Raw genomic sequence first — 14381 nt, forward strand, 5'->3', positions numbered from 1 at the left:
TCAAACCTCAATATTATCTCATTCATTTATTAAAATATCTTTGAGCACGTTTGTTGTTTCGATCGAGGGAAAGACCTTGGGAAAAATGCGTGCAGGGTGAAAATATCTGTAGCATTAATGTTTATTCCTGATCCTTTGGAATTGTAAAAAAAATGTTGCACACATTAAAAATCAATTAAAGAAAAGATTACAGTAAAAGAAACGTAAACTATTTTATAGATGTGATTAGTGTGTGACTTGGCGGTTTTCATATTTGTATGACCCCCAGGCAGAATTCAGATATAATGAGGTCTCTCAAGCAAGAAGGGTTTAACCCACAACTCAACCTACAATCTTTAATGAAGGTGGCATAAAGTTTGAAAATGTTGGGCTTAAATAGAAATCATCCTCCTCAAACAAGTTTGAAGCAAATTTACCAAAAACAAAAATGTTGATGTACAAATACACTCATTTACCTTAATGTTGCATTTTTCTCTAATCCAACAATTTTTCTTACAACTTTTTGGCAAAATCCATAACTCATGAATAGCACAGAGTTTTCTGCTATGTTTGCCAGTAATGCTGGACCTGTCCCTTTGTAGAAGCCTCTGAAACCCATTTGCTTATATGTCTTCACAGCACAGTCGGTAAGTCCTCTGTACAAGTTGGGAAATGTCTGCATTTTCACCTTGGCTGTGTCAAACGGCTGTCCGACCAAAACACACGCAGTTCCACCTGAGGAGGTACAGAATGTATATAAAATGAGTGTAGAATACAGTTATAGAACAGTGGTTTTTATACTTTGTAATTGAGACACAGACTTAAGCAGAAGCCTAGGCTCATAGGCATCAGCAATTCGTTTCGGCTCGTACTTATTCATAAGGCTTGCTTAGGTTTTGTAGAAAATTTGGTATATTAACGTCACTGAAGCTCAAATACCACCTAGACATTGTTCTAGAGAGCGCAGGATATCAATGGGAAATAACCAAACATTTACAGCTTATAGAAACAAAAGTGATTATTTGCACATGCCTTACACTATCGTCAGTTTGTGGAGTGAATGCAGGGAGTTATTGCATGCCTGTGGTAATCCTGCAGTTTTGGCGTGTCCCATGTTTTTCCGATAAGGTATAATGGGATACACTAGTGTGGCTCCTCCCAGCCCTAATTGCTAACTGTGTGGCTGCAACAGGTTTCAGCTTGCTTAGTGCGCAATCCTCATTATTTGACGGATTCAGATCCCTGCCCTAGGAAGCTTTATCCATTAATGTGTGGGTATAGTACATCTGTATTTCTGTAGTAATTTTGAATGGAACACTGCATTACCTAGAATATGCAGTTCATAAAATATGAAGGTGACATTGTGAGAGGGCATATCAATGTTTCATTCAACGTTTCATTTTATTGAGGGTTCTGATTAATAAGCCACTATTTGTCCTGTTATTTCTTCTTGTCTGATGCCGGACACTAAACTATGCGAATAAACTCTCTATTACATTTATTTAGTGATGTTGCCTTCAGCCAATCCCTAATGCTTAAAATAAAATGATGTTAAGTGCGAAAATGATTTTCTAGGCCTTGCCCTTCCTCGTTGGACGCTCTACGTCTGGTCTTGAGATGGCTTGTTAATCTGAATGTTGCTATGACGAAGAACGTAAAGGCCTGTATTGTGTTGTTAAAGAATGTTCTGACACTTGTATGACATTACAAATAATTCCCCTCTAATTGTTGGTGGGAATATTCAGGTTGGCCTAATTATGGACTGCTTACCTATTAATACAACGGTGGACACCATATTGAACAACTCTGGCTATGCATCACACAGAGAGGCTGATCAATTAACTGGACTAATCAATGCAGAAACCAAAGGGAATCAGACAAATAATTAACCTAGAGTTCAGCAGTAGGATTCTAGGAGTTTACAATTGTGCAACACCATCTCGGGCATAAACCTAGACAATATAGTGATTCAATCCTAGGATAATGGTCCCGATAATTATGATAAGAATGGCACATCAATCTACAAAATGTTGAGGTAAAAAGCCATTGCTAGAACTAACAGAGAGAAAAGGAAAACACAAGTTAAAGAAGAACAAGGAAGTAATCATAAATGAAGCACAAAAGGTTATTTTAATCACCAATGCAGGCTATCAATATAAGCTAATTGAACCTAATCCACAAAAACCTAGAAAACATTTTGATTTAACATTAATTCTCAGCAGTTTGCAATGACATGTGCTGCTTTTTGTTAGCTAAAATCACTAGTTTCTGCTATGAACAAAATAATATTTGCAGAGACAATAATAAACGTGAACATTAAAGGCCTTACTCGATACAAAAAGGAGAAGAAAATCTCAGAAGGTGGACCAACATCAAAGAACAAGTTACTTACCAAACTGGTAACGTTCTTTCAAGTGGATGTTCCTCCAACGTATTCTTCATATATGACATGTAATGTTCACAGCTGTGCTGCTTCGGAAATTTTTTCGGCAGAGGTTGCCCTGCGTCGATGGCATCGGGTCGATGTCCCTCGAAGGCCTCCGTTGAGGGTGACGTCATCAGATGATGTAAGTAGCACGCACGGCACCCGTAGCCTCAGTTCATGTTTTTTCCCCCCTCACAACGTGAGGAACACGTGACCATAACCCAGCATCGACTGCACTTAGCCTTGCTGGAACGTAAGCTGTAATGGCATGGGAAATTCTTGAGAGGGGTAGGCTAGGTGGGCGAAGAGGAATACGTTGGAGGAACATCCAGTCAAAAGAACGTTACCAGTTTGGTAAGTAACTTGTTCTTCGAATAGATTGTGTCCTCCAATGTATTCCTCATCTATGACAGACTCCCAAAGCAGTAACCATGATTGGATGACGGAAATGAATTTAGATATACCCAATTAAATGGTAGAGTAAAGCACTGCCTTGCCAAAGGCAACATTCTGAGCATGGGAAGTATCCAAGGAGTAATGCTTAACAAACGTGTGTATGGAAGACCACGTAGAGTCACAGATGTTTTTCACCGGTACACCCCTCTGCAGAGCTGTGGATGTAGCTATGCCCCTGGTGGAATGTGCCTGCAAGCCCTCAGGAGGGTCCTTGCCAGCCAACCGGTAGCATTCCAAAATAGTGAGGATGATCCACCTAGACAAGGTCTGCTTAGAAACAGCCTGGCCATCGGTGTCCAGTATACTCCACAAAGAGCTGGTTGTCCACTCTGACATTGGACATTCTAGAGAGATAGAAGCTCAAGGCTCTCCTGAGATCCAGCCTATGGAGCCTTTCCTCTTCCTTACTAGGATGAGGAGGAGGATAGAAGGCGGGGAGCACCACCTTCTGACTTAAATTAAATTCTGACACTACCTTAGGTAGAAAGGATGGACGTACTCTCAATACAACCCTGTCCTTGTGGAATAAAGTAAAGGGTGCTTTAGATGAAAGTGCCTGCAACTCGCTCACTCTGCGAGCAGATGTAACTGCAATTAAAAAAACAGTCTTAAAAGTCAACAATCTTAATGGATAAGAGTGCAAAGGTTCAAACGGGGCACCCATCAGAAATTTCAAAACCAAATTAAGGTCCCAGACCGGCACCTGAAAAGGCAACGGTGCAAACACATTTGTGAGCCCTTTCAGAAACTGAGTGATCAGTGGAATCTTAAAATAAAACCATTCTTCGGACGAGCGCTTAAATATAGAAAGTGCTGCCAGGTAACCTTTAATGGTTCCCACCTGAAGACCCCCGTGGCCCAAAGAAAGTAAGAAGGAGAGAACCTCCGGAATTGAGCACTGAAAAGGATCAACATTCTTTCCTCTGAACCAGTCGCAAAACTTACGCCAACGGCAACGGTACAGGGACTTTGTTGCTGGCCGCATGGCCGAAAGCAACAACTCCATCACGTCATCTGGGAGGTACCAATCCTTATATCTCAACCTCTCAGAAACCATGCGTGAAGATTGAGAGTCTTGACCTCTGGATGGAGAACCAAACCTTTCTCTCGCGAGAGAAGATCCTCTATTTGGGGAAGACGCATTGGAGGACAGATGGACATGTCTAGAAGGTCTGGGTACCACGGTGTCCTCGCCCAATCCGGAGCAATGAGGATCATGTGTGTCCCGAACCGTTGCAACCTCCTGAGAACTTGAGGAATGACGGGGATCAGACGAAACGCGTACAGAAGTGGGAATTACCAATCCATGACAAACACGTTTCCTAGAGCTCCTCTCGGAGGAAATTCCCTCGAGCAGTACCTTTTGCACTTCTGGTTTGGCACCGGTCGCAAACAGGTCCACCTTCGGGGTTCCCCAAAGGTCGAAGATCTCTTGAAGGACTTCCTGAGCTAGTTCCCACTCGTGGGAGACGGCACTCTGTCCGCTCAGGGCGTCCACAGCCATGTTCTCCTTTCCGGCTAGATGAACCGCTGATAGGGAGATTCCTTCTTTAATTGCCCAAAACCAGAGCTACATTGCCTCCCTGCACAGAGATAGTGACCCTACAACTCCTCTGTTGTTGAGGTAATGCATGGCCACCGTGTTGTCCGTCATTATCAGGACATTCTTCCCCCGTACAGACGGCAGGAAAGCCTTCGGTGCTAGCCTGATTGCTCTCAGCTCCAAAAGATTGATGTGTAGTTTGGACCCCGATGGAGACCAACGACTGCTGATGGACAGATCGCTGGCATGAGCTCCCCACCCCCTGGGGGCAGCGTCCGTCACTACCGTGACATCCCGCCATGGTTGCCAAAAAGGCTCTCCCTTCATGAGATTTTCCTTGCTGGCCCACCACAGAAGCTCCTGCGAGACCGTGATCGGAACATGAAGGAGATCCGACATGTTGCCTGAAAACGGCGACCAGCCCACTGAAGGAATCTCATTCTCAATCAGGCCTCCGGCACCAGAAAAATGCAGGATGCCATTAGGCCGCGCAACCTTAAAGATTTGAAAGCCGGAAGACTCTGGGATTGTTGACATTTTGTGACCATCTGAAGAATATGTTGAGCCCTCAACTTGGGTGGCCAGCACATCCCCAAGGACGTGTCCAACACAGCCCCTATGTACTGGAGCTGTTGGGAAGGTGTCATATGCGACTTCAGGAAGTTCAGGGAGAAGCCTAGCTTGTGAAGGGAGTGCCAGGTGACGCTGAGATGATCCAAGGCTTGTTCGGGAGAACATGCCCTGATAAGGCAGTCGTCCAGGTAGGGTAGACGTGAATCCCCCCTCTCCTGAGATGTGCTGTCACCCCCACCATCAACTTGGTGAAGACCCTCGGGGCGGAGTTGAGCCCGAAGGGCAGGACCCGAAATTGATAGTGCGAGCCGCCAACTGCGAACCTCAGGTATTTCTTGTGCTTGAGCTGGATCAGCACATGAAAATAAGCATCCTGCAGGTCCAATGACACCAAACAATCCTGAAGCTGGAGGGCCCGAAGAATCTGAGAAAGAGTGACCATCTTGCACTTGTCCTTCCTGAGAAACTTTCAAGTATCACAGGTCCAAGATGGGTCTCAGTCCTCCATCCTTCTTGGGAATCAAAAAATATGGGGAATACCAACCCTTGTTAATCTACGCCACAGGCACTGGTTCTATAGCGCCATTCTCCAGCAGTGTCACAATCTCCTGCACAAGACACACAGACCATCAACAAAGTCTATGCCATTATTCAAAATTGGATGGCAATAAATAGCCTTTGCCTTAATGATTAGAAGACCGAGGTCCTCATCGTAGGCTCCCAATCTAAAATAGGCACCCTCCATAGAGACTACACACACATGAATATTGATGATACCATGATCCCAGTACTCAAACAAGTAAAAATGCTGGGGGTATATCTAGACGCCAATCTTACCATGAGCAAACACATCTCGGCCCTCTCATCTTCCACAGCATACACGGCCAAACTCATAGCACTAAGCCGCCAATTCCTCTCACCATCCAACTGCATCACACTGTCCAGAGCCCTAATCCTAACCAAGCTCGACTACTGTAATGCCCTACTGTTAGGAACTTCCAACACCAATAAATTACAACTATTGCAGAACAAAGCCCTTAGAGCTGCTCTAGGAATAAAGAAATCAGAGCAAATCTCCAACATTAGGTGAGAAAACCACTGGCTTCCTATCAAAGCTAGAATCATTTTCAAAACCCTGTGTGTTGTTTACAAATGCCTTACGGACCAAGCCCCTAGCTACCTCAATAATACCATTAAGAAGAAAATACCCAGTAGGGCCCTGAGAACAAATAACCAGGCTCTTCTGGAAATTCTGCGATATAAATGCACGAGAGCAGGAGGAAGTGGTTTCAGAGTACTCGCCCCTACGCTCTGGAACTCACTACCATATAGTATAAAAAATGAGGAATCCTTATCAGGGTTCCAATATTGACATCTAGTGCCTCCCTGCCAAATCCCAACCAGCACTGCCATTGATTTGTGTAGAACTAAAATACGTTAACAATAAGGGAATGCCATATACATATGTTTAAGTATTTATGTATAACTGGAGCCGCCAGGCAAAATGTTATAACTTGCTATTTGACTGTAACACTGTATAAGGAACTCTTTTAAGCTGTCTGTAACCTCACCGTGATACCTAAGGGTCTGGGCGAGTAACAAATGTAATAAATAAAAAATAAATAAAGGAGCGGATCCGGAACCATCAAAGAGTGTTCCCCAGTGGATTGTCGTGAGGCCGGCGGAGAAAAGGAAGGCAGTAGCCGTGGGCTATTGTTTCCAGAGCCCACGCATCTGAAGTAATGGCTTGCGGCTCTTCTAGATGCTGAGACAGCCTGCCCCCTACCGGTGAACAATGACTCAAGGCCTCAGAGTGGTTTTGAAGCGGCAGTGCCTGATGGCAAAGAGGCAGCTGCCTGAGCGGCTTTAGCCCCCCTACCTCGTCCACCAAGAGGGAACTTACGTTGGCCCCTTTGAATGGCCAACCCTCTTGCCTTTCCAAATGAGGAGTAGTAGCGAAAGGAACCACCAATCCATTGTTGCCCCCTACGATGAAAAGGCTGAGGTTGTCGAACAGCTGTGTCCAAAGATGTGGCAGCTGCTTTGTAGGTCTGCAACTTCTCAAGGCTCTCGTCAGCCTTGCTGCCAAAAAGATGAGACCCGTCAAAGGGAATTTGGGGAAGACGGGCATGTACATCGGGTGCAAAACCTGACTTCCGCAACCACGCAAATCTGCGCATCACGGTGCTCGTAGCCATGGACCTTGCAACACTATCCCCGGTGTCCCACACAGACTGAAGGGATTCACACATGGCATCCTTGCCATCCTTCACAATAGCTAGAAAGCCATCCCTTTCTTCCCCTTCAGGAATATGCTCGGCCGCTAACGAAATGCAATTCCACAGAGTGTGCAAAAACATTGCTAAGGCACAGGTGGAGTTGGCCGATTTCAGCGCCATACTCCCAGCAGAAAATACCTTGCATGCCCATCCATCCATGCGCTTATCGTCCCTATCAGGAGGGATGGTAGGGTACGCTGCCTGTTTCGAGGTGGCCGTAGCCGCCTGAACCACCAAACTCTCGGGAGTGAGGTGTGTGGACAGGTAGCCGGGGTCGCTACTGAATGGGTGGTATTTCTTCTATAAAGACTTGTTAACCGCCGGAATAGTCTCCAGGGCATTCCAAGTAGTAGCCACCCTCTTTTTCAATGCCACATGAAATAGCAACACTGGGTCAGTGGATGGACCCTGATCCAAGATGTCGGTAAAATCATCTTGACCAAAGTGCACGGGAGGCCTGGACCATCCGAGGTACTCTACAACTCAAAACATTAACCTCTAATAAGAAGAGTCGGCATGATCTCCTGGATCCGGCTTGCCAAACTCCATCTCAGGAGAAGTGTCAAGGCCACTGGCATCATGCAAAGACTGACAAAGATCGTCCATCCGACTCTCTTCAGAAATGAGACAGTCAGGAACATTAGGAGTCCAATACGGAAGACCAAAAGTGCCAACATCCTCATCGGACCTTTCTTCATCCTCATAAAGGTTCTGGAGTGACTGAAAAAAGGCCTTCGTAGGGAGAGGAGCACACCTCTTATTAGGGACAGGCTTCACAGATATAGAAGAACCTTTCTCTGAGGATCCACAGCCACAGGGACCTCCACCGGTAAATTCGGCCCAGATGGCACCAATGGCATGGAAGGCTCCGGCGGCGTCGACAATGGAGCTGATGGCTTTGAGAGCCTGACCGGGGGTAAGGACCCGACAGACGCACCCGTCAGGCATGGCGACGATGGCGTCAACGCCTTCAAGGGCTTCAATGACTTTGCAGGCTTCCACGGTTTCGCTGAGGACGTAGACTGTGACCTGGACCCGGCACGTCTCTGGTGATCCCCCAATACCTTGTCCGAACGGGGCCTCGAAGACTCCCGATGCTTATCACGCCTTCCACCCGAGCCCGAAGGCGTGCGAATATCCAGCCAAGTCCGTTCCCTGCTGGCTTCTACAGAAGGCGCAGACGGAAGTGTGCCAAGATACTGAAAAAGCGGCAACATGCGCTCCTGGAAAGCATCCCACTCCTCCGGGTTCGAGGATTTAGTGGGGCAGGTCACTTTTTCAGGTAGGCGTCATCTGAACAGGACGAGGAAGCCGAACGATGACGCCGCTTCCTGGACTGCCTCGACGAAGAGGACGAGTGGCGCGAACCACTACGGGACCTGGACCGCTATGACTTCTTTCGACAAGGAGAGTCCCCTCTCGACTCTTCAGTCGACAGCCCAGCGGACTTAGATTTACAGGGCTTGGATACCTGGCCTACCTTCAATTTCCCCCTACGTTCCTGCAATGCCTTGGCAGTCAACGACTGGCACTTTGAGCAGTCATCCTTCGTGTGGTCCTCGCCGAGTTATCACAAACCAATGCAATGCAGGTCCATGATGGACATTTTGGAGCCGCAGTCCCGACACATCTTGAAGCCAGACTGCAGGGTCGTCGGGGTAGTCGGGGTAGAAGAAGACAAAATACTCTAATTGAAATAGGAAACACGAGGCACGCCGAGTTTTACGAAGCAGACACATTTGTGGAAAAAACTGAACTGAGGCTACAGGTGCTTTGCGTGCTACTTATAACATCCAATGACGTCACCCTCGACTGAGGCCTTTCAGGGACATTGTCCTGACGCCATCGATGCAGGGCGCCCTCTACCGAACAAAATTCTGAAACAGCACAGCTGTGGACATTTCATGTCATAGTTGGAGGACACAATCCATTAGAAAAAGGAGTGTTGTAACAGAAGCCGACAACTGGAATTTACTGACACTTGTGTTACAGAAGATAACAAGGTTGGCGGTATTGAGTCACTGAGTAATGTTAAACTATCTACTACACCATCTAATGAAGCCGTTACTTTTATTTCCACAGCTGAAGACCTGAATATGCTGTCACAATCTGTACCTACTAGACATGATGCTCATTCTGATTCTATCATGAATGTGGATCTTTTGCTTCTCATTGGTCTGGAAGCTGTTATCAGCACTGACAATATTGAGGTAACAGGATCTCCTGATTATGCTGTTTTATTGAGAACTAGCAGAAGTACCTGTTCTCTGAAGGGGTTATTTAGACAGACATGATAACACTGATCTTGTAGGTCGCTGTTCTGATTCGCTTATCGGTTGATGTGATTTGCACCCTGAAGTAAATTGCAGGCTGACATACCCAGGAGCAGACGTTGGAGGGAGACAAGAGTTTGTGTGCTGCTGCATACTGGGACCTTCTGTGCACTATCCCCACCTATCGCCTCACCCTGGCGTGGTGCAGTTTGTTGCGGTGCATTGCGGTGCAAATATCTTGGAAACGGTGCATCCTAGGGCCTGGACCTCAAGTTTTGTTCCTCATGTTGGGACCGGTCCTACTGGGACCACATTGATGTTTTGCCAATTTCAGGCCGCCGTCTCATGTGTGAAGGTGCTCAAATCCAGAGTAAAAGGGTGGGTCTCCAAATGTCATGTAGCCAGTAATGTCTGGAGGGTCCTAACAGGCAACTATGCAAAATGTGGTGCAGATTGGTAAAATGGTGTGGAATACACATGGAACAACGCTTCGCCACAAATCCCACCACAAACAAAACACATTTTGTCTTAGAGTTATGGGTTAAATCTTCTTCCATAATTTCTGAGAATACTAATGTGGTTCTCACACCTAAAATAACCTAAAAATTAATTGAGCTTGTTACTGATCAAACAAATTTGAAAATCAAATGTTTAGATAGCAGGAGAAGGGATGGGATGGGTTATTAAGCGATAAAAGTTCAAGTTACACACCATAGTGACTACTTTACTCCTGGTCCATAGACCCATTCCTTCATACCTTGGGGATGTCATCTCAAAGGAAACAGGACCAGAGGACTCTGCACAGCAGATAAATCAAAAGATGTCAAAGGCACAGACAGAGAACAGCGCAGCAGCCTCACACTTGTGCTGTCTTTGGCTCCCAACAGCCAGACCCTTCCACAGCAAGCGTAACGCACACAGGGCATCTTGTTAGCATGGTTTGCAGGAGGACCTTCTGGAGAAAAGGTGACTATGGACTATGAGTATAGTAGTCACTACAGTGAGTAACTTGAACTTACTCCTACATTTCGTCCCCTTTCCTTCATACTTCTGGGAGACTACCAAAGCAACTGGACCAAGAGAGGATGGCCAAAACAAAATTCAAGACCAGAAATGACAGTGGAACCCAACCCCTCATATAAGAGGGGCTCAACCTGGTATTTGCTTGGAAGCTAAAGTCCAGCAAGTAATACCTACAGAACGTGTGAGGTGTGAACAATGTAGCAGAATAGCAGTTGTCATCAAGAGGCACGTGATTGTGGAATGCGTGCAAAGCCGCCTTTGCCCTAACTAGATGGGCATGAAGGCCTTTAGACTGAGTTTTACCTTTAAACTTGTAAGCCTCCAAGATGCAGGAAACTACCAACTGGGGGATGCTGGCCTCTGCCACCTGGAAACCAGGCGAGGCACACCCACATGTGACAAATAACCTGCTGTTGTTAGTGCTTTCCAGAAAAAAAAAAAATGAGAGTTCATTCCACATCCAGGTTGTGTAATGCCCTTTCAGAACCATTAAATGAGGGAGGGAAAATAAACGGTAAAGAAATATCCTGATTAATCTGGAATTCAGTTATAGCCTGAAGTAAATATTGTTGCCTACACAGCACCACCTTCTCCCTAAAATAAAATGAATGTGGGTTCCTTGCAAATCAGAGCCTGCAATTCCCATTTGCATTTGGCTGAAATAAGTGCCACCAAAAACGCAGTCTTCCATGAAAGGAGCTTCAAGTCCACCAAGGCCATAGGCTCGAAATATTTATGGACCAAAACCAGACTTGGGTCCAACTGGGGCCTACGTTGACTTAATATTGGATATATACCGCCTGGAGAGATTGTTTGAATCTATTTGGACACCAGGTACTGGAAGTAAACAAGGGACGTTTGTTCTGCGCCCCCGGAAGAGCCTATAAAGTGCTTGTTGAGCCTGGGGAGAGCCCGAGGGATAGCCTGAGGAGAACATGCCGTGTATCCCTGTGACTCAGCCAGCACTGGTCGTACGTGCTTCAAAGTCCATTGCTACGTAATCTTGTCACCCTGTAAGACCACCCACTTCAACGAGGTCACTTACTACTTAAGCCTCTGGCAAGAGCACCTGCGTGCGCGCCCCCGGAAGTGCCCATGAAGTGCCTGTTGAGCATGGGGAGAGTCTGAGGGAGAGCCTGAGGAGAGCCTACCATGTATCCATGTGACTCGTGTTAGCACTGGTCGTACGTGCTTTAAAGTCCTTTGCTACAGTGTGTTTTTCTTCATTTCCCAGACTGGACTCATTACTTTCTTTCGTTTTGTTGTAGTAATCTCGTCACCCTGTAAGCCCGCCCACTTCAACAAGGTCACTTCCTACTTAAGGCTCAGGCACGTGCCCCTGCGTGCGTCCCCGCCCGGAAAAGCCCATGAAGTGCCTGTTGATCCTATTTGGCTCTGTGGCGAGGGGGCGAGGGAACATTATTGATATTGTATGTAACCATGAAGGTAAATATCAATGGTTGAGACATAGAAGCTTGTGGAGTAAACATTTTTGTGTGCTGTTTTGATTCCTCTGAGCCGATTGTCTTAACAAAGCATTCGCCCTATGCAGTAATAGACAAACACTGTCACTTAACAAATTGGAACACGAAGAGAACGTGATAATGTGTTCCAACTGTTAGCATTGTTAAGAGCGTTCTGTACGCTTTATTTAAACACTTGGGAAACGTGATTATAAAATCACAGTGTCGCAGGACTACTTGCAATTTGGGAAATTTGATATAAAGTCTTCCTGTTTACCCCAATCAATTTGAAGGTGTACATGCAATATTGCTACCGTTTTGGAGAAGAAAGTGTATACTTTGCAGGGGTTTCTAATGGTAGGTGAACTCCGCAGTGGGAGGTGCATTCATTACCAAGCCCTCAAAGCCCTCTGCTTTGGTATCAAATAATAACTCTACAACCACCAGTGACAAACTGCCTGGTTGTGATTCCAAAAATGTATTGGCAAATAGCAATCTTCCTGTGCTTGCTACAGCCAGTAAAATGGAAGGGTTGAATAAATCATATGCTAAAATGGGAAGGTGCAAACCTTATACGGCTGCTCCCAAACATGTGATTAACCACTCTGATCCCTTGTCCACTGGCTACGGCATACTGGAAAGCCAGCATGGACATTCCCTACAAGATTTAAATACTTACTCTCTAGGTGAAATAGATGATTACGATCATGCCAATAGGAAAAATCATTTATAGCATGCTCACTTTCCTGTACGCAGGTCGCTTTCATTGAATTCTCTTAATGTGGACAGAGATCCGAATGTTTCCATGTTGGCTCCGGCCGTCATGGGTGAACTCGAAAAACGAATTAGATTATCACTTGGACCCACCACACCTTCATCTCTCCAATATAAAAATATGGATGAGATTAGCTTATACTCTAAAGAAAACCCTTACATTAAACCAACAAGAAACACTTTGGCATCAGCGCTGTTTAAGAACACAGTGCATTAAACGTGCTTCCAGCTCTCCTGTGTTTGAGGCCTGTAACAAAACACAAGTTTGTGATAGGAGTCCTAATTGCTTGATAGATTTATCGCATGATATTGATAAGTTCCAGCTTGAGAATGAAGGAAAGGGGGAAGTAGAGAAAGAGGCCCAAACCAAGAGTATTACTCCACAAAATGCAGTTTCCAGAAGAACATATGTTCCCTGTTGTGCAACACATTTTAAACGTCATTGATAAAGGACATGATCTCACTCGCATACAAATCAGAAATATGCAATCTATACTATCTGTTCTTATGTCCAAAATTTATAAAATTGAGCGTTTTATCATAGATAGGGAGACGTGTAGATCACCATGTCCTCTACCATCTCCCACTGTAAATTCCATGAAAAACAAATACTCACAGACTGACGAGAATGATGATGAACATTATTCTTGTCAAGTGGAGACTGACTCATCCAATTTTCTTGTTGTTAATGTGAACAATGCAAGAAGTCAAACAAAAGACTCGGTGGTGGTTATAGAAAAATCTGTTTCTGAATCAGTAAAAATATGGCAAAGTATAAAATTGTTAAATGAGAATATGAAAGCGGTTCAATTGTTGGCAATGAGATCCTTGGAGATAGATACAAAGAATCATCAACCTGAAAACCGCTCTGATAATGCAGAATCAAGGTCTCCAAATTCGCACTGCTCTCATCCTAATAGCCCGTCTGCCCTAACAGACTTAATTGAATCTGAACAATCTAGAAATCAAGACGTGAATTTTGAGACAACCTCCCCTATCTATCTATCACATAGGGATAAGAGACTGCAATTGAGAGCAGCAAAGAGAGGAGGTCAAAGGAAAAATGTACTCCTGATTAATTAAAAAAAATAAAATTTGCTCACTTCTAAAGTGACAAGTCATAATTCAAATATGAAAGATCTTACAACCCTTAAACAAGAGGAGACTCTTGATCTTTCCCAACTTTCGGAGGAAAGTAGAGTTTATTTACAACTAAAAGAGTCTTCGAAAATTGATATGACTAAAAATATTGTGAGTAAAGGTAAACTGATTGTCTCCAAAGAGAATAAGACCACTACACAAATAAGCCCGAAAGTAAAAAACTCACTGTCACATCTAACTATTAATGATATACACATTTCTTCAAATGATGTGGAGGAACTGGCTGCTAGAAAACAGGCTCATTTGGGGACGTTTTTTCCGACAATTGGGAGAGTGAAGGTACAATATCATACAACCAATAGACCCATCACTTCTCCCCCGCCCCCCCAAGGATCTTTGCCAACTTCCATTCAATGTCAGGAGTCCTCAGACTCAAAATGTTAATATGCAATTGGAGAATCGATCTTCTTATGTGGATGTGGTCCGTAGTCT

General features: G+C 45.0%; 1 protein-coding gene across 2 annotated transcripts in view; it reads right to left on the reverse strand.

Moving 5' to 3' along the window:
* LOC138528424 (mitochondrial ornithine transporter 1-like) overlaps nucleotides 1-14381 on the reverse strand; it is a 1212095-nt gene that overhangs the window by 524597 nt on the left and 673117 nt on the right. For both annotated transcript variants that reach the window (XM_069640045.1, XM_069640044.1), the window contains exon 3: nucleotides 456-714. In XM_069640045.1, coding sequence (XP_069496146.1) covers nucleotides 456-714 — 259 coding nt within the window. The remainder of the gene's footprint in view (nucleotides 1-455; nucleotides 715-14381) is intronic.

Source organism: Ambystoma mexicanum, chromosome 7q, assembly GCF_040938575.1.
Source record: "Ambystoma mexicanum isolate Mex_15411 chromosome 7q, UKY_AmexF1_1, whole genome shotgun sequence".
NCBI lineage: Eukaryota > Metazoa > Chordata > Amphibia > Caudata > Ambystomatidae > Ambystoma > Ambystoma mexicanum.